A 24,889-nucleotide genomic window follows, 5' to 3' on the forward strand; every position below is an offset into this window, starting at 1 on the left:
GAATGGAGAGGATAGAGGAAAGAATCAGTGAAGTTGAAGACAGAAGAATAGATACTGCCCGATTTGAACAACAAGGAGAAAATAGACTTAAAATGAATAGAGCCTCAGGGACATGAGGGACTATAACAAAAGATCTTAACATTCATGTCACAGACATCCCAGAATGAAGGAGATAGAAGATGGGGCTGAAAAAGTATTGGAAGAAATATTAGCCAAAACTTTTCCAAATTTGGCAAAGACACGCCTACAGATTCGAGAAGTTGAGCAAATCTCAAACAAGATAAACCCAAAGCAATCCATGCCAAGACATGCAGTAGTCAAACTTGTGAAAATTACAGACGAACAAAAAATCTTAAAAGCAGAGAGAGAGAAACGACACGTTACTTATAAAGAGTTACATTAGAAAAGAAGAAAAGTCTCAAATCAGTAATCTAAGCTCATACCTTAAGAAACTAGAAAAAGAACAGCAAAATGAACTTAAAGCATACAGAAGGAAGTAAATATTAAAGATAAGAGCAGAAATCAATAAAGTTTAGAACAGGAAAACAATAGATAAAATCAATGAAACGTAAAGCTGGCTCTTTGGAAAGATAATAAAATTGACACTCCTCTAGCAAGACTGATAAAGAATAAAAGAAGACACAGATTACCGGTATCAGGAATGAAACAGGGATATCACTGTAAGACCCTGAAGATATCAAAAGGCTAGTAAGGGGCCAGCAGCTCTAAGTATTTGACAACTTAGATGAAATGAACCAATTCCTCAAAAAGCGCAAATCACTGCAACTCACCCAATATGAAATAGATTATTTGAATAGACCTATAAGTATTAAAGAAATGGAATTTGCAGCTTAAAAGCTCTCAAAAGGAATCTCCAGGCGTAGATGGTTTCACCGTAGAATTCTACAAATGTTTAAAGATGAATTAATACTAGTTCTACACAATATTTTCTAGAAAACAGAAGAGGAAGGAACACTTCTCAACTCATTTTATGAAGCCAGTATTACCCCGATACCAAAATCTGACAAAGACAGTAGAAAAAAGGAAACTATAGACCAGTACATCTGTCACCAATATTGATGTAAAAATTCTTACCAAAATATTAGCAAATAGAATTTAGCAATATATGAAAAGTTATATATCATAACCGATTGGAGTTTATGCCAGGGATGCTAGTCTGATTCAGTATTTGAAAATAAATCAATGTGATCCACCATATTAATTGGGTAAAGAAGAAATATCACATGATTATATCAGTTGGTGGAGAAAAACAAGTGACAAAAACCCCACACTAATTCATGATAAAAACTCTTTGAAAACTAGAATTAGAGAACTTCCTCAACTTGGTAAAGAACATCTGCAAAAACACATCTAGCATCATACTTAATGGTGAAAGACTGAGGACTTTCACCCCCAAGAGCAAGGCAAAGCATGGATGTTCACTTTCATCACTGCTATTCAGCATATTCTTGAAAGTTCTAGCTAGCTCAGTAAGGCAAGAAAAGGAAACAAAAGGCATATAGATCAGAAAGGAAGAGGTAAATGTCTCTGTTTGTGGATGACATGATGCTTTATGTAGAAAATTCCAAGGAACCTACAAAAAAATCCCCTGGAATTAATAAATGAATTCAGCAAAGTTGCAGGATACATGATCAACATAAAAAAGTCAATTTTATTACTGTATACTAGCAATGAACATATAGAAACCAAAATTTAAAATAAAATAACATTTACACTCGTTCAAAAGCAAAAATGAAATACTTAAGTACAGGATTTGTATGCTGAAAACTGCAAAACACCGATGAAAGAAATCAAAGACTGGAATGAATGAAGAAACATACCATGTTCATGGATTGGGAAACTCATAAAGATGTCAATTCTTCCCTGTCTGATTCCTGTAATTCATATTGAAATCCCAACAAAATTTTTAAAACCTCTGTATGAGATTATTCTAAAGTTATACGTAAAGGCAAAAGAACTTGAATTGCCAAAACAGTTATAAAACATAGGAATAAAGTTGGAGGAATCACTCTACCCAATTTCAAGACCTCTTATATAGCTATGGTAATCAAGACTGTGTTATTGGCAGAGAGAGAGAGACACAGAAACCAATGGAACAGAATAGAGAACATAGAAATAGCCCCATACAAGTATGGCCAACTGATTTTTGACCGAGGTGCTAAAGCAGTTCAAGAGAAAAGATGGCTTTTTCAAAAAATGATGCTGGAACAATTGGATAGTCCTTGGGGGAAAAAAGATCCTTGACCTAAACCTTACGTCTTATACACAAATTAACTCTATGGATCATAGATTTAAAAGTAAAATGTAAATCTATAAAACTTTTAGAATATAACATAGGAGGAAATCTTAGAGCCTAGGGCTCGATGAAGACTTTAGACCTGACAGCAGAAGCACGATCCATTTTAAAAAGGATAAATTGATATCATCAAAAATTAAAAATTTTTACTCTGTTGAAAGACCCTGGCAAGAGGGTGAAAAGACAAGCTATGGACTGGGAGAAAATATGTGCAAACCATCTGTCTGATATAGGACTCATATCTAGAATTTATAAAGAATTCTCAGAATTCAACAGTAAAAAAACAAAAATAAACAATCCAGGAGACATTGCACCAAAGAGGATATATGGATAGCAAACGACCACATGAAAAAATGTTCAGCATCACTAACCACTAGGGTAATTAATGAAGATCATGATGAGATATCACTTCACAAGTATTAGAAAAAATAAAATATAGTGACAATACCAAATGCCAGTGAGGATGTAGAGAAACCGGATGTCTCATATATTCCTGGTGGGAATGTAAAATGTAATAGCCACTTTGGGAAATAGTTTGGCAGTTTGTTAAAAAACTAAACATACACTTACCATATGTGTTAGGGTTCTTCAAAGAAATGAACCAATAGAATCTGTAAGCTAGACAGATAGCTAAGATAGGTTAGTGAGAGAGATCAGATAGATACTTTGTTTTAAGGAATTGGCTCATACAGTTATGGAGACTGGCAAGTCCAAAATCTGCAGGATAGGCCAGCAGGCTGCAGACCTAGGGAAGAACCAGTGTTAGTTCACGTCAAGGCCATTTGCTGGCAGAATTCCTTCTTCACTTGGGGAGTCTCTGTTCTGTTAAGGTCTTCAACTGATTGGGTGGGGCCCACCCACATTGTGGAGCACAGTCTGCTTTACTGAAAGTCTGCTGATTAAATGATTATCTCACTCAAAAACACCCTCACAGAAACATCCAGAATAATGTTGAACCAAACATCTGGGCACCATGGTCCAGCCAAGTTGACAGAAAATTAATCATCATGTCCTATAACCCACCTGTTGCACTCCTGGGCATTTATCTCAGAGAAATGAAAACTTACTTCCACACAACAACCCTTACAAGATTGTTCATAGCAGCTTTATTTGTAAATAGCCAAAAACTGGAAAAACAAATGTCCCTCAATAGGTGAACGGTTAAACAAACTGTGGTACATCCATACCGTGGAATCCTTCTCAGCAATAAAAAGGAATGAACTCTTAATATGTGCAACAACTGGGGTAATCTTGAGGGCATGACGCTGAGTGAAAAAAGTCAGTGTCAAAAGGCCACATGCTGCATGATTCCATTTATGTAATAGTCTCAAAATGAGAACATTATAGAAATGAAAAAACGGATGAGTGATTGCCAGGGCTTAGGGGTGGTGGAAGATGGAGGCAAGGAGGTGGGTGTGACTATAAAGGGGGAGCGAGGGGGAGGTCTCTGTGGTGATGGAGCAGTTCTGTATTTCTGTTGAGGTGGTGCTTGCACACATCTCCACATGTGATAACAGGACAGAGAATATACACACGCTGGATCCTAGTGTCGGTTCCCCGGTATTGCACTGGAATTGTGTCTGATGTAGTCAATGAAGGAGACTGGGTGAAAGCAACATGGGACCTCTTTGTACTATCTTTGCAACTTATGTTAATTCATAATTGCTTCAAACTAAAAAGTATTTTAAAAAACTATTTTGACATATCTTTTTTTTTTCTTACTTCCTTTTGGACAAAATATTTTCCCAAAAGAGTTTGCATATACAGTCAGCCTCCATATCCGAGGGTTCCACATCCTTGGATTGAACCCATTGTGGATCAAAAGGCCTATGATGGTTGCATCATTGAAATGCGCATATTTTTTTCTTGTCGTTATTCTCTATCAATACAGTATAATAACTGTTATATAGCATTTACATCGTATTAGGTATTATAACTAATCTAGAGATGATTTAAAGTACACAGAAGAGTGTGCGTGGGTTATATGCAAATACTATGCCATTTTATAGAAGTGACTTGAGCGTCCGTGGATTTTGGTATCTGGAGGTCCTGGAAGCAGTCCCCTGTGGCTACTAAGGGGCAACTGTACTGTGGGAATTTACAGAAACAGTATATAAGCCAGATAGCCTGAGGAGTCCTGAGTTATTTAATGTATGGATTGAAGTGCTTATTGAATTTGTAAGTATATAGTTGGCCTTCTTTTTAAATGCTGCCTCAAAATGAAAGCTGTAAATTTAAATGATTAAAGTTAAAGATGCTTGTGTTAGGAGTTCTACTTTTAATTTGTGAAAATGTTGACCTGATTGGCTTTGAATTATTTAATTATTATGTAACTCAGAAGATATCTGTTAAGTATAATCTTAATGTGCTCTTTTCAGTTTATTGTATTTGTCATGATGAATGTTAAAATTTGGATGACTGTTTGAACAGTCTTACTAGCATGCTCCCTGATGAACAATACTGTAACTTTTATTTTTGCCAGTATTCTTCAGCATCCAAATATTCTTCAGTGTGTTGGACAATGTGTAGAAGCAATTCCCTATCTTCTGGTGTTCGAGTTCTGTGACTTGGTAAGTTTTTAGTAGAAATTCAAGGTCAGGCATTCAAAAGGGTATACTCAAGTGTTGGGACAGATGGAAGTGCTGGATGAGAGGCTGCTTTCGTTTCTCCCATTTTAAGAACTGTGCGACGTGTTAGTTCATTACCTTTGGTGGTAGTATTAGCTGACACACATGTTGTCTTATACTCCATCCTTATGCTAAGCTGTTTGCGTGCATTTAGTCATATTTGTCCTCATTTTAAATATGGTTAAAATAAGCCTCAAGGAGACTAAGAAAATGTTGTGTATTCAAGTATGTGGCCGAGCCAGAGCTTGGGCCAGGTTTGCCCTTCCTGAGAGCTTGAGGTCTGCACTTCACCTGGGCATTTGGAAACGCTTTTCCCCGTGAGGGAGCTCAAGAATCTCCTTACCCAGAGAGTACCCACAATCTTTCAGTTTTTTTAGAAACAGCCAATGTGTGTAACATATTTCTGAATAATTAGTTGGTTTGTTTTCTTAACCTAAAATTAATGGCCTCGTTTAGGTATTACTAAGATTTATAGTTGGAAAGATTATTCTTTGTGCTGGTTTTATGAATAATAATTTTTATGTGAAAATTTCCTGTAAATGTCTTTTTTTTAAGCTAGGTTTTGATTGATTTCTTGGCATCATCTCAGTTTTCAGAACATTAAAACTGCCTTGATGGTGCACAGGAAAGTGGGAGGACACCAAAATAAATCCCTGTTAATTCAGACAATATTTTCAGCTGGTAAAGTTGAAAGACAGCAGTAAACATTGTGAATTTTTGTTTTAATTTCAACGAAAAATTATTAATAAACTCGATATATTAGCTTTCATTGGATTATGTTGTAGTAGCCCCCCAAATCTCAGTGGCTAATAAGAAGAAATGGTTCTCACTCATCTTCCACGCCAGCTCTGGGTCAGCTGCAGCCCTGTTCCAGGCTACGTTTATCTTCACCCTAGGATTGGTATTTTTTTTGTATCTATAGATGCTGGAGGAAAAAAAAATGTATTCTGATGTTCTATATAGTGTATCTGTATGGATCTTCTGAGTCAAGTTTGTGAGGTTGTTCAGAATTCTTATATCCTTCTAATTAGGGGGGGTGGGAATTGAGGGAGCCCAAGTCAGTTTTCTATCCGTTATTGAGAGGCATATTAAAATCTCCCACTCTATGAATTTTTCTTATAATTCTAGTTGTTTTTGCTGTGTACGTTTTGATTCCCTCTTGTGTCAGGGATACAAATTTAGAGTTGATACAACTTCCTGTAATTTGAACCTTTTATCATTATGAAGGGGATTTCTTGAAGATTAAAAGCATTACTAAGGATAAAGTCTGTTTTTGCAGATAGTAATATAGTTGCACCAGTTTTCTTTTGGTTAGAATTCGCCTATTGTCTCTGTCAGTCCTTTTCTTAGGTTTATAAACAAACCCTTCTCTTATAAATAGCTTATTGTAAAAGTTGTTTTTATCTGTCAGTCTTGGTCACTTAACATGCAATGTATAGTCCATTTACGTTTATTGTATCTGTAGGATGTTTGGAATTTTGTGTACCTATTTTGCATTATTTTTCCTGCCTGTTTCAATGTTTCTCTTTTGCTTTTTTCCTAGCCTTCTTTTGGATTCTTGTTGTTTTTTTTTTTTTTCCTTGTTTCAATTTTCCCTGTCTCCTAGTTTGGATTTTAGATACAGTTTCTTAATTTTGTGTATGGTTACATGAGAAATTAGAACATGCGTATTTAATTTAACAAAGTCTAAAATTAATCACGATTTTATCCCTCCTTCAAAAGAGCTGGGACCTCATAGAGCTCTTTCTCCGTGTGGGAAAACTGGAATTAAGCCCACTTCTCTGCCATCTCACGTTTTCCTCCATTACGGAGGCTGCGTATTTGTTGAGCGCTTGTGTAGCACAAGGCAGCATGCTGCACTCGGCATGCAGAGAGAAATTTGGTCCTGGCCCTCAGGTTTCCTACTGAAAGGGAGCAGACATGTGAGAATTGCCATTCAGCCTGATAAATATTGAATGGAAGCATGAGGGTTAAGAAGAAGGAATTCTCACTGGGGTTTCTGATAGTTTTATTGCATATTATATTTTGCTTTGATTGTCTCAGCATTATCAGAGTTATAATATTTATGGTCCTGGGTTATTGTAGTGTGAAAGTAGCTCCTTTTAATCTAGCTCTATGTGACCAATATGATAGGTGATTCTGTGCTGAGACAGAATTTGAGGGAAAATAGACCACAAAGATGCATTTTTGTGTGATGAGACAAGTCTGCTTGTCAGAAGTCTATTTTTCTGAGACATTTAATGGTGCCCTTTCTGGGCCCCTCACCTCCTGATACTGATTATAAATAACAATCAGAACACTCTCCATGAGTGAGCATAACAGAAATACAGCAGGAATTAGCATCTACTTGAAATTTCACCTTTCCAGGCTAATTGAGGTGGTTTGTAAAACTATCTCATATATTTTGGCATTTTCCTGTTCTTATTCACCCTCTGGGTCCATTCCTGAACATTTTCTTAGACAATGTAGTTGTTTTTCCTGGAATGGTAAAAGACTGGATGCTCAGCTTAATGTTTTTTTCTGAATGGGTTCAGGTGATAGGGTTAGTGTTAGTGCTATTCTAATTTATTTTTTAATGAGACTGCCTGTTTTTGGGGGTATTAGTAGTTTAACCTATTTTATAAAGAAACGCTAAAATGTTGCAAAACACACAAATAACTCCTTTTCAGTTTCCATATATGACCCAGTATTGACAAGATCCTAGACTATTCTTTGTCGTTGTTTCTATGTAAATCTAATTTTCATGTAAATATAATAAAACATATGTTTTTTAACTTGACGTTCTTTTCACAAAATTTTTTCCCAGTACTTTCAGATCTCAGATTTAAGTGCATATTCTCTAAGTACTGAGACTAATTCAAAGCATATTAACTTATCTCAATTTGTATCAGCTTTTGTATTTTGGGGTGAAGATTGTGCATACAATGCTCCAGAATTAACAAATGTGGCTCCTTGAAACACGTATTTTATGTGACCCTCCTAAGTTACATCGGGGAAATGTTCTCTCCTGAAAGCTAAACGTGTGGAAAGAGCCCTTGTCACCACCGAAAGCTTTCATTGGTGGTGTGGAGCTAATAGCTATTTTTAATTTAAGTGCACCACCCAATGGTACCTTGATCAGCAACAGCATTTTTTAAATGATAATTGTTCCTCAAAAGATTAAAATAGAATTACCACGTGATCCAGCAATTTCACTTCTAGGTACATAGATCCCAAATAATTGAAAGTAGGATCTCAAAGAGATATTTGCACATTCATGTTTGTAGCAGCGTTATTCACAATAGCCAAGAGGTGGAAGCAACCCAAGTGCCCATCGACAGATGATTAAATAGACAAGATTGGGTATATCCATGCAAGGGAGTATTGTTCAGGCTTGAAAAGGAAGGCAATTCTGACACGTGCTGCCACGTGGGTGCACCTTGAGGTAAAACAAGAAAGAAAGAGTGGTAGTTGCTGGGGACTCTGGGGAGGGGGCAGTGGGGAGTTACTGTTTCATGGTATGGAGTTCCGGCTTGGGGTGATGAAGAGAAGAGCTCTGTCGGTGGATGTTGGTGATGGCTGTACAGCAGTGTGAGTGGACTTAATGCCCCTGAACTGCACACCTAGAAACGGTTATGAAGGTACTTTTATGTTACGCGTTTTTTGCCACAATTTAAAAACAGGTTGTGCCCTCTGCTTTGGCGGCCTGGCGTTTGCCGGTTCAGATCCTGGGCATGGACCTAAGCACTGCTCGTTAAGCCATGCTGTGGCAGCATCCCACATGGAGGAACTGGAATGACCTGCAACTAGGATTACAGCTATGTGCTGGGGCTTTGGGGAGAAAGAAAAGAAAATGATTGGCAACAGATGTTAGCTCAGAGCCAAGCTTCCTCACCAAAAAAATCATTCTTCAAAAAAGAAAATTTGTTTTTAAGAAAAGGTTGATAATAACCTACTATATTGTTTAAGGTACTGTACCACGTATTTCCTATACTAGGAGGAGGCTAGGGTGCCCTTGGGAAATCTGTTGGTCAGTGCTTAGAATGGTCAGTCTCATATCAAAGACCATTAACCCGGGGATCCCTCCACCTTGCCCAATAGCAAGAGGTCACATTTGTCTCGTTGGGCAGTTTCATGATCATCACCTCTGGGCCCTTCTAAACTTAAGAGGAAACAGGCTCTTGACCCAACAGGGTCCCCAACTCTGAAGTCCGGTTCTCTGGGCTCACTGTATGCGGAGACTGTGTGGCAGGAACCGTCAGGTAGCATCATCCCAGTGAAGCAGAGGGACCCCACCTGCAGTGATTGCAGGGACGTCCCCGTGACACACCAAAGCCTGGCTTTGATGCCACACCCCACTCCTAGGCTGCATGCCCCAGAACCCTCCCAGAAATAGGCCAGCCTGAGCAGGGGGTGTCATCCAAGGCAAAACTGCCCACTGGCCGGGCTCCAAAGGACAGAGAGGGCGCTAGCCCCTGCCTGGTAATAAGCAGCTGCAGCCCCAGTGAAAGGAGCCACTATCTTCACATGTTCTCACTGGGTCAGGAGCTATTGAGTGAACGTTGGCCTCTTCAGTCGTCACCAGGCAGTGATCATGCTCAACGATAATATCTTTTAGGTAGAAAGGAAGGAATATTTTTGCATTGAAGTAATCCTTTGTAAGATGGAATTGCCAGTCTGTTTTTGAAAAGCACTTTATCTTGTAATTTTTATGAAAGAAAATGAAAACTCTTCTGATTGAGTTTGGTAGCTGGATTGCAGCCACCGATTTGTGATGCTGATGGTGCCTTGTTTATGAAAGGACAGGTTTCTGCAGGGTGTTGTGTATAACTTGTTGCCACAGGAGGTGCATAGTACTCTCACATGAATATGGAGGCCATGAGATTGTTCTTTGGTTAAGGATCAGTCATTCATCAGAAACGTATCCAGCACCTATTAAGTACAAAGAGCTGTGCGCAGTGCCCTAGGGAATACAGAGGGGAGTCACCCACTCCTGTCTCTTGTGCCTGTAGAGCAGGCAGGCCTGCCTTCAGATGCTCAGTCTGCCACTTACTTGTGTCTCACCTTGGAAAGTCACCGCACCGTGTTAAGCCTCAGTTTAGACATCTGTAAAATGACTACCCTGACCGTTAATAAGATGATGAATGTAAATTGCTGAGGACACAGTAAGTGCTCAGGAAATGGTAGTTGTTTTTATTCATTTTTAGTTACTTAAATTAATTAATCCTACTTCATTATTATTAAGTAAGGGTTTGAGGAGTGTGTATAGAAGTAGAACAATTCTACTAGGATCATCGGGGAAGCCTTTGCAAAGGAAGTGGTATTTGAGTCACTGAGAGTGGAAGAGTGGGTGGATCGACTGTTTTTAGGCAGAAAAGGAGAGCAGGAACAGCACAAGCCAGACAGGGAAGCTCCGCAGTGTGTGTGAGGGAAGTAATGCGCGATCCCACAGTGGGCGTGGAGAGGGCTGGAGTGGGAGGCTAGAGAAGCAGCTCGGCATTGCCGGGGAAGGTCAGTTGGAGGGGAGAAAAAACAGAGGCAAACCAAGTAGGAGACTAGACTGCAAGCTGAGGGGGTCAGGAGAAGAATATAAGTTAAATTTTGCTCCATCTTAATATTTCTCAGAGTCAACACCTAACTCTCGCCTGACTCCGAAGCAAGCGGTGATAATATTGTCTTTGCAAGGGAGCGTTCTTGATGTGGTGTGCAGATTTCCTTCATGATACTCAGCCGGTAAAGCAGTGAGTGAATCTCTGAAAGGGGTTAGCAGTGGCCGAGTGGGAATGGGAAGGAGCCCACCTGGCATTCTTGGAGGTGCAGCATATTCCGCTGTGGGATTCGCTTTCTTCAGTCTCATGAAGAGTCACTGTCGCTTAGAATCATGGGCTCTTAGAAGGGGCTTTGGCCTTTCTTAGAGCTGAAGGTGGCCTTGGGCGCTGCCCACCTAGGAGACTAAGGAAGGAAAGGCTCAGCCTGTCTGTGCCAGGCCTTGTGTGGGGCGTTTGGTACTCGCTCTCCAGCTGATGAGTCTTCTTAGGAACCCTGTGCGACAGGTGGCAGTAGCTTCATTTTACAGATTGGAAAACTGAGGCTGAGGGAGATGGAGAGACTCATTGAAGAACCAGACCTAGGTCTGTCTGACTTCAGGACCATGCTTTCGATTCGTCCTTTGTCTGGTTAATTGACTTGCCTGCCGTCGTATAATTACTAATGGTAAAGTAGAGATTTTAACTGGTGGCTTAATTTTATTCTGTGTACTTAGACCCAGTGGTTTAATGCTTGTACATATTTTTTTGCCAGTGGGAAGCCTCCATTTTAGAATTGGCCCTTTTGTACAGAAAATGCCTAGTTAATGGACCTGTCTTATTTATAAATGTATTCATTAAGTCTGTGCACCAGGGACCCGTCTAGGTGCCGGGCAAACGAAGATGAATGACATGTCTCTGCCCCTAAAGAGTTCATGTAGAAAAGAGAGGACATGCCTACAGTGGAGCAGAGGCGCATGTGGATGCTGTCCCTCACTCAGAGCCCGCAGAGGAGATGCTTGTGCTGAACAATGACACCGCATGATCAGGCTTGACAGTGAGGGCAGGGGTGACATGGTGGGGAGCGTATATCCCCAGGCCCTAGGCCCTGCTGGTGGCCTCTCCTTTCCTTATGCCTGGCTGCTGCCCCCTTTGTGAAAATAGATCCCGGACTTGGTGATGGGTTGGATGTGGGAGTCTAGAGACAGACAAACTCAAGAATGAGGTCTTCAGTTTTGAACTGATCCACTGGGAAAGCAGTGATGCCGTGTCCTGAGATGGAGTGGGTTGTTGAAGTTTTGTACCAGATGCGTTAGGTTTGACGGGCCTCTTAGGGCATCCAGGGAAGGGTGTCAAGTCAGCAATTGGACAGATGAATCTGGGCTTCAGCAGTTGGAGGGGTCTGAGCCAGAGAAATGTGTTTGAGAGATGATTTTTGAAGCCATGGGGTAGATACAGTCACCCGGGAATGATTGTCCACAGTGAGGAGAACAAAGGATGCAGCCCTGGGGCGTGCCAGCACTAACGGATTCTAAGAGGAAGGTCCAGCACGGGGGCCCGGGAAAGGAGTGGCCAGTGAGATCGGAAGAAAGCCAGGAGGCTGACGAGGAAGGAAGGAATGGAATGGGTCCATCACTTGGTTCTGCTGGTGAGTTGCGGACCCAGTGGAGAAGAGGGCAGTGGGATGGCAGCAGGGGAGAAGCGTGGAGGCAGAGGGAGACTCGTTTGGTTGTGTGTGGGTTTGCCTGGCAGATGTTGGAGCATTAGAGCGGAGGGAAGGGATGGGCTCACAAAGAGGTTGAGCTTAGAAAGGCACCAGGGTGAATAATCCATCGTAACAGAAGGCGACATGTAAGGGTGTGGATGTAGACAGGCGGGGGCTGGAGTGTTGGTGAGAAAAAATAAACACAGGCAGGGAACTTGGGGGTTAAGAAATGGGGTCGGGTTGGAGGGGGGAGGTGTGGCTGGGACCAGGTACCCAGGGGCTTCAGCTCGGGGTTGATGTTTTATTTCATCAGCAGGTCTGAGTATGTGGCTCTTGATGCCATTCTTCCATCCATTTAGTCAAATGTATAAATGACTGGTTTTTCAGTTATTAAGCTATTTACTTGTTTTTACGTTGTATTGAACTCAATTCATTGTTCTCAGTCTCCTGCAAAAAGCCGGATAAACCCCTCCTGGCAGTTTCTGTTGGAATTTAAGAGGACACCTGTGACTAACCCATGAAAAGGTCTTTGAATGACTCAGTCCGAGAAGGCGTTCCAAGCTGCTGTTCTGTTAGCCGAGTTCTTAGTACAGTATAGCACTTTGCTGCCATCTAGTGTCATAAATTTTTCTTTTCCAGTTTTTTTCAGGGGTTTTGGGAGGATCTGAGAAATTTTTAAAACTTGGATAAAGGAAACTGTATTTTAATTTAGATTACATTTCTATTCTTAGTGTTTTTTCTTTAAATTGTGGACCAAAGTAATCCCTGTCTACTCACTAAGCCCCATTAAAACATAAATAAACCAAACATCTAAGTACAGCCTAGTTTGGATAGAATGAATCAATTTTTAGTACTTATTTAGTAGAAACATTTTTTACGGTGATTAAAGATTTTATGCTGATTTTTCTTTTAAACGGCTGTATCAGGAGAGCTCTGAGGATCTTTCTAGAATGTAGAACTAACCCTTGATCCTTCACAGTCCATTGCAGGTCCATCCGTGAGAAGCAGTGACAGGCTCCTCAGTAGTCGATGGTGTTAACCCCTCACCCAGCTCAGAGATGTGCTCGCCCGGCCTGTGCCAGCTTTATCTCCCCTAGGTGGGCTGGGGGAGGCCTCTGCTTCCTGCCAAGCTAGAGCCGTTAGGAGTGTTAACATTCTTGAGCAAAATCCCTTTCTGTTTATTGTATTTTATCTTCTAGTGAAGTTTGGGGAGTGGAATATTGTGGAGAGAAGATATTTTAGGAACAGTGAGTTGTGATGAATATACTTTCGATAACCTTGAAAAACAACTACACCCACTCTGCCATTCCTGCATTCATGGCCAAAGTCTCTTGTGAAGTGTTCACTGTTTGCCAGCAGCTTCTGTTTGTTTTGAGAATTGGCCAGATACAGCACAGCACAATCCTACTTTTGTGAGGGTGATTTTTCCCTTAGATGGATGTTGTAGGAAAGGGGTTAGACAAAGGAATTTAAGTGGCCATTTCATTGGTAGTGTAAATAAATTTAAGCTATTTAGTTTCTATTTGGACTACCTCGTGAAAATCCCATTAGCCTGTAGGTCTGGAGCTCTTTGCTGAAATTTTTCCTGGGTCAATTTAATTGTCACCCAAATCTGTCTTTATTCCCAGCACTCCCACGCTGGATGGAGTTTAGCCTGGTGGGGGTGGGGGTGGGGAGCGGCATGTGTTTTTAAAAGGAAAAAATAGATGTCTATTTCTCCTATGGAGCAGCGTGTAATTGCGGTGGGAACAAAGGAGAAAGCACCATGTTTGGAAAGAAGTAAGAGGAGAGTGATGTGGGTGGGCATTCGCGCTGGTCCTGACGGCGCGAAACTGCCTCCCTGGCAGAGCAGCTCCAGAAAGTGTGGGAGAATCGACAAACCCACATGATTGGCTTTAAGTTATTTTACATTCATTTTTGTAAAACAAATAGATGTGATCTGGATACTAATTTAGTTCACTCACGGAGTAGAATTGTCTTGACGAGTCGGTAGATTGGAAAGTTGAAGCGTAGCCCCACCATTTACTAGCTCTGGCCTTGGGCACATCTTGACCTTCCTCCTCCGTTCCACATCTGGAAAGTGTTCAAACTGTGAGACTTCTTTGAGGTAGCAAGTGTGTAAGCTGGTACAGTGCTTGGCACCCCGCTCGAAAGCTCGGATGGTAATGCTTATTAATACCACCGTTATCGTTCGTGTAACGATCACTGGAACTGGGAGTGAAAACAAACTTAGATTCTTGGAGTGGACCTAGAAGTTACGTTAGAATGTCCTCAGTATTTAATGTCGGCAAATGTTGGTAAAGGAGTATCATATTTTAAGGTTTTATTCTGGGAGGAATTTGATAAATTTACTATCTTCAGTAACAGTTATAAGAAATGTAGTATATTCTGTAGTTGGTCAAGGGAAATTTCCTTCCAGGAGAGTCTTTTCTTAACTCAGATATAAAGAAAACTGAAAGCTATGGGCTTGCTTTCTAAATTGTAATAACTGATTATTTAAGGCTTTAATTTGAAATTAAATCACATCAACAAATATTTAATCATATGATAAGAAGAATGTGGAAGATTTTATTTTCTCAAAAGTGTATTCCCCAAAACAGACGTATTATAAACCCCCCAGAATGTGCAGTCCTAAACTAAAGGTGCGAGAAAAAGGGTAAGGTGGGGAAGTCAGGAGGTGGTACCCGGGGAGCTCAGCATGTAAATGTACACACATTGGATGTCTTAATGTGAATTTGTTCATTTTCCTGCCCATGCTGCTATCCTTTGAATAAGCTTATTTAACTTTGTAAATTTTTGTGGAGGGACTGGAATGTTCTTTCTCGCAGTGGTCTCTGGGCAACACAGGGCAGAGATTTGAAGCCATTGTTACCAGCGCTGAATGTGCTTGTCCCTCCTTTTCCACGCATTTTTCCCTCCCTCTCTGTTGCTCGTGAGTGCTTTGGCCGTAGCCCCCATGATGTAGCACTCTCTGACCATGTGTCTCCTGGGATCCTTAGAGGCTCTGGGAGGCACCATTTCTTTTCCTCGTCATGTCCTCTCTTAGTTACCTGGAATTTTCTATACTTCTGCACTTAGTTTAAATTGTGCATCATTGCAAAATTTCCTTTTTTTTACTGTCTTGTTTTACCTGTGTTTATATAGCAAAGATTAACTAATGTTTAATTTAGTTACAATGATTCTAAGAATATAATAATGTTTTCTGTACCTTTGAAATATTCGGTTGGAATTACTTTTTACAATTTGAAACTTGTTCAGTCTGAGAGTCTTTATTAAGCTCAAATCTAAGTAACTTCTAATAACCAATCTTAATGGGTAATGTCTGTTAAGGCACAGGTTTGGTTGCCAGTCTGTTCACCTCGTCCACTCTTGAAACTAAACTAGCCTCACGTTTGCAGGGCGACCTAAAGGCTTACCTGCGCGACGAGCAGGAGCACGTGCGGGGGGGCTCGCAGACCATGCTGCTGCAGCGGATGGCGTGCGAGATCGCCGCGGGGCTGGCCGCCATGCACAAGCTGCACTTCCTGCACAGGTGGGTCCGTCCGCTCAGAGTGGCCTCCCGCGTCACAGAGGCTGCTGAAAAGGCTCTGCAAAGCTTAAGAAGAACAGGCGTAGAGTCAGCTCTTGCTTTATGAACTAGAAGCTGTCCTGTACTTTCCAGTGTCGGCATGAGGGTTGAGCTGGGCTTCATTTAAACCAATACCAGGGAACAGCATGTCAGTACAGCCTAAGGTCTAGAAGTTATTTCCAGAATTTCGAAGACTGTTAAAATGGTACATCGCTCAGAGTTGAGAGTAAACAGTCCCCATCTACTTCCTGCCGTCTGTCGTTGCATCCTTAAGCTCTGATTCTCGCTGCCAGCTTTCCCTCTGTGTCCTGATTCACATTCCTGAGAGGAAGAGAGGATCTGACAAGCCAGCATCATCTTTTCGTGTAAGGCCATGGCACAGGTTCTGGCCAGCGCTCTGCGGGCCTGCCCATGGCTGGGGTGGAGGTGCTCGGGGCCTGTGTGCGAGCAGCACGGCAGTTGGTAGAGCACGTTATTGTCGAGACCTTTCTGGTCCTACTTGAATAACCGCAGCTCTTTGGAGCACATTGTATTCTGTTCAGATCATTGATATAATTTTCGTAGTTAAAACAACAAAGCGCTTTGGGTCCTCTCTGAGATGATGGTTCTGTGAACCCAAAAGGAAATGTCTGCTTATTCTCCTCTAGCCTTTTGAGCTCTGATTTATGTTTAAAATACATATACATAGACATTTCTGTTTAAAATACAATAGAATGCATCACTTAACGACAAGGATGCATTCTGAGAAATGTGTTGTTAGACGATTTTGTTGTTGTGTGAACATTATAGAGTGTACTTACACAAACCGCGATGGTGTAACTACTGCACACCTGGGCTCTGTGGTCCTAATCTTGTGGCACTGCCATCGTCTTTGCGGTCCATAGTTGACTGAAACGTCATGATGCTATGTGTCACTGTGTTTTTAAAATTATTTCTCAGCTCTCCAGGGAAAACAGACAGTCTTTCTCTAGTTGAGTTTCATTAAATCATTTAACTTTTTTTTTTTTTGAGCAAGATTAGCCCTGAGCTAACATCTGCCAATCCTTCTCTTTTTTCTGAGGAAGACTGGCCCTGAGCTAACATCCGTGCCCATCTTCCTCTACTTTATATGTGGGACGCCTGCCACAGCGTGGCTTGATGAGCGGTGCCATGTCTGCACCCAGGATCCGAACCAGCGAACCCCGGGCCGCCGAAGCAGAACGTGTGAACTTAACTGCTGCGCCACTGGGCCAGCCCCAAATCATTTAACTTTTAGCAATCCAAAGACCTGGAAAGGAACACCTTGTGTATTGACTTGAAGGGATGTCTCTGAAGTATTATATTTTTTTAAAAAACAGGTTGCACAGGAGTATATTTATAGTATGACTCCATTTTTAAAAGTAAGAAAACACTTGGTTGTATTTGTAGAGGAGGGTGTGTGTGTGTGTTTGTGAGAACAGACATGGAAAAGTACCCATCAAATTCTCCGCATTACTTTGGGGTAAGGAAGAAGGAAAATTATTAACATTTTTCTTACACGTCTGTATCTTGTTTGACTTGTGTAGTGAGCAAATCATTCTGATAAAGTGCTTTTTAAAAGACCCAAAAGATTATGAATTTCTTCAGGCCCAAGGCAGAAAGTCTTACACAAAACGTCAAAATATAAAGATCTATTTGTTTTCTAATGGAGAAGTCTTATATTTCATTTTTAATCTCTTCTAGCAGGTAATACACATCATATTTGCATTGTTAAATCTTTTGTAAAGCACAGATGATTATTATATAGTACTTGGTTTAGGAATTCTTAGATTTTGGAGAATGGAGCATTTAAAAAGAGTATCATATCATGGGGCCGGCCCCGTGATGGAGTTGTTAGGTTTGTGTGCTCTGCTTTGGTGGCCCGGGGTTTCGCCAGTTCGGATCCTGGGCATGGACCTAGCACCACTCATCAAGCCATGCTGAGGCGGCGTCCCACATGCCACAACTAGAAGGACCCACAACTAAAATATTCAACTATGTACTAGGGGGACTTTGGGGAGAAGAAGGAAAAAAATAAAAATAAAAAGTGTCGTATCAGAATCAACAACATAAAGTTATCAAAGACAGCTAGAATTTGTGTTTAAAGCCCTATTGTGTTTTAAAAATTGGCAAAGATATCAGAGTAAATGTTATTTCCCTGTGAGTTTCTTCAGGTGAAAGTTTTACTTAATTTAGAGCAAGTAAAGATGATAAATCAGAAGGTTTGGATTTTATTCAGGTACAGAAACTCAAGGTAGAGAAAATTCTTGAAACCGTTGACAGCTGTTTCATTTTGTTTGAAAAAGTAGCCATATTTTCTGTAAAATTTCCATTTGGGGCAAAATTTTGTGCTTTAAGTTACTTTTTGTTGGTAGCACGCTGTGCAGCATATTTTTAAGTTAGAATTTAGACTATTTATTGGCTGGCTCGAAGTCAGACTTTCTGTGTTGGTTGAAGATAGAACAGGCCACGTGTCCGAGTGAAAGCTGTTAGCTGTGTTTGGAACCTGATCTAGTAAAGTGCCCCCAGTTACATTTTGTTTTTACTGGTTGTTTAACGAGAGACTTCTGCCTGGGTCTCAGGTAGCCTGCGTTTCTGAAGTCGAGCATGTGACGTTCGTGAAGGCCATGTAAACAGCAGAGGCTGCCAGTGTGTTACACTCCACACTATTCAGCCGTGCTGGCCGAGGGCCTGGGACTTCCTGTCTCCTGCCTGTCAGTCCTGAGCAGCTCCAGTGAGAGGCCACCAGGTCACTGCCGTGAGCTAAGTGCAGAGGGCTTCAGCAGGTGGCGTGGGCCTCTCGGTGGCTCATGTTGCTGGAGACCTGTAAGATGGTGACTGAGGAGTACACAGGTGACGATTGTGCACCAGAGAGCCTCTAGGATTTGCCCAGCTTTAACGTTAAAGTTACTTTCTGCTGAGAAACACTGAAGTTACCGAGTTCTCCAGGCCTCAGAGTGTGGGTGTCCAGTGTTATAGGAGCATGATAAGTAAACACTGGTGTCAGGTGCCGTTCTCCATTATTTTTTTCTTAAGTTGTACTACAGGTGTCCATGTTGGTAAAGCTTAGAAAGTCTTGTTACTAATTGGCTTGTGCTGTACCTGTAGCTTGAGTGTTTCTTTCAGTCAGTGAATTATTAGATGTTTTCATTAATTTGTGTACATGTAAAAATGTTTAGGTTATATTCTTTAAAATTCCTTCTAATGTTTTTCTATTTTATGTTATTATTTTTTTATATTTTGAGGAAGATTAGCCCTGAGCTAACATCTGCCAATCCTCCTGTTTTTGCTGAGGAAGACTGGCCCTGAGCTAACATCCCTGCCCATCTTCCTCTACTTTATATGTGGGACACCTACCACAGCATGGCTTGCCAAGTGGTGCCATGTCCGCACCTGGGATCTGAACCGGCGAACCCCAGGCTGCCAAAGCGGAACGCACACACCTAACCACTGCGCCACCGGGCCAGCCCCTGTTTTTCTATTTTAAAGATTGGCGTTTTTAAGGAATAAATTTATTTATGGCAATAAATATGATTGCTTTAATTCCTTTGCCTGATAATTTTAAATCAAAGCCACAGAGAGCACCTGACACAGTGGTATTAAACGAAAAGACCCTGCAACTCTAAGATCATTTTGCTTTCATGATAAAACCTAAGGATTTTCCTTAAACAGGCTTTGGAATCAGGCTTGATGTACAAGTCTGCACACACTCTGGAAGCGTCTGAGAAATGAAAGTATGACCAGTCCTAGTCACGGTTGCTCGCCTGGTCTAGCTTCGTGTTCTTCACTAGTAAAGTCTTGATAATAGAGTTAAATTCTTAAGATTAATGTGTGGATTCGATGAAATCCTAAAGCTCATGCTGTCGTGTCTGGCCCGGTTCCAGCAGGGGAGGAAGGAGAAGCAGGGGAAATGATGATTATGATGAGTGAGGTCTTGTCTTACTTTGAGTTTTTCGTTTTCTTGCCCTTTTTGGACTTGTTTTGATATTAAGTTAAAGACAATGTAAACTTCGTTGATCGAGTAAGTGTTCACTGACCTGCAGTCTGCAAAGTTGAGTGCTAGTTGAGATGAGGAATATAGAAATGTATTTAAAATCAAAGCAAAATCCATGATTCTTGCTCACTAATACTCTAGCGAGAGTTAAAGCATTTATTCACCTGAGGCAGAATGATCACTGTGTTCCAAGCATTTGCAAAACATTCTATAAATAGTTATTTTATCCTCAAGACAACCTTAAGAGCCACGAGGCAGGTGCCATTATTAACCCCATTTTACAAAAGAGGATGCTGGTGATCAGAGTGGTGAGCAGTTTGTGTGTCCTGGCCACTAACTTGATGAGCGGTTTGAGCCCAGGCCATCTGACTCTTGAGCCTGTGCTCTCATCTCCTATACTGTTTTGTTATATCATAGTGAATGCTGTCATTTGAAATACACACACCATGCATAGTCCTTTATACAGGAGAAGTTCCTTTTTTCTGGGGGGAATCAAGGAGGTGGCATTTTAGTTATCCTTGATGAACGAGTATAAGTTAGAGAATGGAGATGAGGAAATTGCTAGAGAAGGGAGTAGCAAGAATATGTGTGTGGTGAGAGAAAGAGAAGAAAAGGAGGTTTAGGGAGATATCAAATAGTCTAGTTTAACTGGAACAGAAATGCACGAAGGGAAATAGTGGAAGATAAGAATAGCGAGGTAGCCTGAAGCCAAATTATACGGGGCCTTGAGTGCCAGGATAAGGCCTTTGGGCTTTATTTTGTGGGCAGTGGAGTGACGTAACCAGGGCTTTGCGCTAATTTCAATCTCTAAAGGAAATTGAAATTTCTATAACTCTTTGAATCCAACATAATTTTAATAGCAAAAGATGGCATACATAAAATTATAGATGATTCTCATTAATGAGTACAGGCACAAATATTAGCCAATTGCATCCAGCAGTATGTGAAAAAAACAAGTAAGACTTCTTCTAGGAGTATAAGGGAGGTTTACATCATAAAATTCTGCATAATTTATTCATTGTGACAATAAAAGAGGAAAAATTATATTGTCAATAGATTGCTGAAACATCATTAATATAATTCAGCAGCCATTTCCTATTTAAATCTCTGATAGGAAACAAAGGAAACAGCTAAAATATAAAGACTATTTATAAAGACTATTTATCAAAGCTCATTAGCAGTTATCATTCTAAGTGGCAAAATAATAAATTTAACTTTTCAGTTAAAATCAGAAACCAGAGAGATGCCCACAATTTCCATTATTTTTTCAACATTTCTTTGGTAGACTAGTGAATACAAAAACAAACTAGATTTATCATTGGAAAAGAAGAGAACATCACCCTTCTTTGCTGGTGACATGATGTTATGTATTGAGAAAAAACAAGATACCAGTTTCTATAAAAAATAAAGTTAATAAGAGCATTTATTGTGGCTTGCTATAAGACAAATATACTGAAGTTAATAGTTTTTCCCTGTACTGGGTATGAGAATCTAGAAATGAAGGTGAGGAAACCATTCCATTCTCAACAATGTCACAGTTATAAATTATTTGGGAGTAAATTATGTAAGAAAGACACAGGAATATATAAAGAAAGCTATGAAATCTTCTTGAAGGACATAAAATAATATGTGAACGAATGGAAAGATGTACCATGTTGTGTTTTATGTCAAAGACAGCACAAAAATGTCACTTAACTCAAAATTAATAAATAAACAGTACAATTCCGATTAGAATCCTCACAGGCTCTTTGGAGAGGAGTGGTGGATGAGGTTATCTTTAGCTATGTATGGAAGAATAAATGTCTAGAAGAGCCATTAAAGTATGGAAAAAAAATGAATTATTGGGGCAGTAAGGGAAGCTAGCTTTACCAGATAGCAGAATACGCAATAAGCCACTGAAATAAAAATCAAGGTGGTTTTGGCAGAGAAACAGATAAATAGACAGTACACAGTACATGGAGAAAGTTAATATCTGAAAAAGTGATATTTCAAATCAGTGGGAAAAGGATGGCTTATTTATTAGATGCTGACAAAATTAGTTATCTATTTGGGAAAAGAATTGGACCTCTACATCCTCCATTATATACAGCTAAAGATAAAAGAATTAAATATGTTGTTGGCAAAATTCTGGAAGACTGTATGTATAACCCAGGGATGAGTGAGGCCTTCTAAATCAAGACAGGAAGATAAAAGGGAGATGTGGTTGACTATTACATCAAAATTAAATGCTTCATAAGCAACAGGTACCATAAACCAAGTCAGTAGACATCAGAGTCGTGAAGATGCATCTGCAATGCAGATAGCAGCTGAGCCCTGATATCATAAGAGTTCTTTCAAATTGACAGGAAAACGACGACCCCGTAGAAAGATATACAAAGAGATAAAAAGGCCAATAAATGTGAAAAGATGTTCAAATTCAGAAGTAGATAGAGACATGCAAATTACGTAACTGAAACTCAAGATTGAAAGGAACTGCTGCATCTCTTGCTAGTAGGAACGTGGGGGAACTTTTTCATCTATTGTGTGTATATGTCATATATTGCATATAAATTATTACACACTTTGAAAAACTCTTGGGCAGTAGTTGTGTAATTGAAATGCACACTCCCTTTAACTCCATCCCTAGACTCGATCCCGTAGGAAGTAGAAGCACTGGAACTGAGGAATGTGTGTTACAAGTATCTGTTGCAGCTTTGTTTGAAGTGACGGCAAAAAAGAAAAAAGGGAAACTGGAATAAATTTACGTACGTCCGCACTGCGGAATACTACACAGCTATCGTAAGGGAAGGTTTAGAACTCTGTACTAGTTGACGTGAGGGGTTTCCACATGGCGATATTGTTGAATAAGAAATAAAGATGCAGATAAGTAAGCATAATAGTGAATTTTTGTAAGACAGATTCTCTTAATCTCCTTATTTGTACATGTCCTCGAGCTGTGTCTGTAAGTATGAAGAAAAATCTAGAAAGGTTATACCTACCAGTTTGTGAACGTGTGTTCCCTGGAATGGGTGGACAGGGAAGGAGGAAGACAGTTTAAAAAATATTTTTTTTCAAGGCCGCACTTCAGGAAGACTCAGAGAAAGCCTCGCAGTCATATAAGCCAATTTACGCAGAATGTGTGTGTGTGCACGAGAGGGGTGGGAAGGCCAGAGCTCTAGACTGGTGGGCTGGCTGTGCGCGCCGGCCGGGAGGAGGAGCGCGCTGCAGGCTGTGCGTGTGGAGTAGGCAGGAACGGCGAAGGCGAGTGTCTCAGACGGCAGGCCACCTTGTTTGGGGTTCTAACCCTCGGTTTAAAATCATTTGTTGTATATAAAGTATTAAACGTTCCATTTTTCTAGATGGCCTTAGGCCCCATGGGAAAATTAATGTTTAATTAATTTGTGGTGAAGTGCTAGCTGTCTTTTTAAACCAGCTGGTTTGCCATTTGTGAAAGTGTGCACACATGGAACGTGCTGGCCGTCTTTGATCCTGGTCTGCTGCGGCCTTCTTGTCTAGGCTTGGATTCTGGGAGCTTGTCTGATAGGTAGTATGGCCTCACCCCAGGCCTCCTGCGTTGTCTGTGCCCTCCAAGTGATTCTGATGCACAGGCAAGTACCAGGATCAGAACCCTGGCTGTCCACTGTCCAATACCTGAGAACTGCTTCCTTGTATATTTTGTCCAGTTTTGTAGTTGTTTACAGTGGAAAGATAAGCCAGAAGTTGAGAACCATGTAGGCCTGAAAGTCCAACTCAGTGTTGGCCCTTGCCCAGCCCTGGGGAAAACTCAGAACCAAAGGCTTTATCTCCATTTTATCACCAGCCCACAAAACTCAGGCCATCAGTGGTGGATCACATTCCAGCCAGAGGCATTTTCCTCAAGGTCCATCCAGAATTTCACAGTGGAAGTATTCTCTGTACCGAAAACCTAGCAGGCGCCTGAGATGCAGCAGGCGCTCAGTAAAGGTAGTATGGTTCAGCCAGCAAGGACTGACCTAGTAAGCAAGGGCGAGAGCTGTCAAGACGCTAAGTCAGGTCGTCTCTTTGTGCCATATCAGAATCCTCTGGCTTTAATCTTCTGCTTGCACCTGTTTGAGCAACATCCCGTCTTCAAGTGATAAGGGGCAGAGTCTCTTCAGAACCATGTAATGATTTTGAGTTTGAACCTTTGTGGCTGCGAAAGGCAGGGTGGTGGTGTGGTGAGCACAGCGAGACTTCGGGGTTGAGGTTGTTCGTTCTCCTCTCATCAGCTTTACTCGTTTAAGCCACGATACTTAATCCTTCTGAGCCTCTTTCTTCTGTGAGATGGGGATAATCTTTACCCTGGAGCACTGTTGTCAAGATTACGTAAGGTAACGTATGCCAAGCCCTAGAAAACGGTCGGTAACGCTCAGTTCTTTTGCTCGCCATTTGTTACTTTTTATCAGGAATTCAGGTTGCCCAGAAAGGCATTGTAGGTAACGTAAGCAGAGGTGTGGGTGATTTGAAAATGGCTGCAGTCCCACTGAGCTGTCTCCGTTAGAGCAGTCCTGCTGCAGATGGGTGCACTCTAGTTCTCCTGTGAGTTGGGAACAAGTGATGATGCTTTGTGAATTGCAGTGGGGACTCTTGAAATCTGTGGGCTCTACTTCCTGTGTCCATCAGCCCCACTCATGCGGCCGAGTCCCACACGGTCACTGTCAGCTCAGGCGACAGCAAGTGCTGCCAGCCCAGGGGAACCAAGCCAGGGCCTTGAGAGAGCCTTTCAGTGCTTGATCGCTTGGCAGCATCGCCCCTAGACCTGTTTTTCAACTTGGAGGAAGAATATCCTGGGTATGTTTGTATTTCCTGACCCAAACCAGCCATTGACGTCAAGAGTTACCTCTGTTGTTAAGAAGTTTTCCCTTTGTGTTGTTCTGTTCTTTAGCTTTGCGTGTTATTGAGCTTCAGAGAATATTTATTTTTACCAATTTTGAATCAAATAGCATCGTCGTCTTGCATCTGGATAGCACTTCAATGTTTTGAAATATATTTTATCTCTCTAGTTTTTAATTTTATCTTTATGAAAACCTTGTGAGTTGGCCCTTACAAGTGCATCTCTCTTTTTTTGTGAGGTAAGTGAGGCTCCAGTATATTAAGCGTCTTGCCCAAAGTCGCGCAGTTCTTAAGTGGAGCCAAGAAGTGCCAGGTCTTCTGACTTGTCCAGTGCTTTTTCCACTGTA

The 24,889-nt window shown here is 41.0% G+C and overlaps 1 protein-coding gene across 2 annotated transcripts in view; it reads left to right on the top strand.

Moving 5' to 3' along the window:
- LMTK2 (lemur tyrosine kinase 2) overlaps window positions 1-24,889 on the top strand; it is a 94,980-nt gene that overhangs the window by 44,809 nt on the left and 25,282 nt on the right. For both annotated transcript variants that reach the window (XM_014856002.3, XM_070484184.1), the window contains exons 6-7: window positions 4,800-4,887; window positions 15,552-15,685. In XM_014856002.3, the coding sequence (XP_014711488.3) occupies window positions 4,800-4,887; window positions 15,552-15,685 (222 nt within the window). The remainder of the gene's footprint in view (window positions 1-4,799; window positions 4,888-15,551; window positions 15,686-24,889) is intronic.

Source organism: Equus asinus, chromosome 14, assembly GCF_041296235.1.
Source record: "Equus asinus isolate D_3611 breed Donkey chromosome 14, EquAss-T2T_v2, whole genome shotgun sequence".
In the NCBI taxonomy this organism is placed as follows: Eukaryota; Metazoa; Chordata; class Mammalia; order Perissodactyla; family Equidae; genus Equus; species Equus asinus.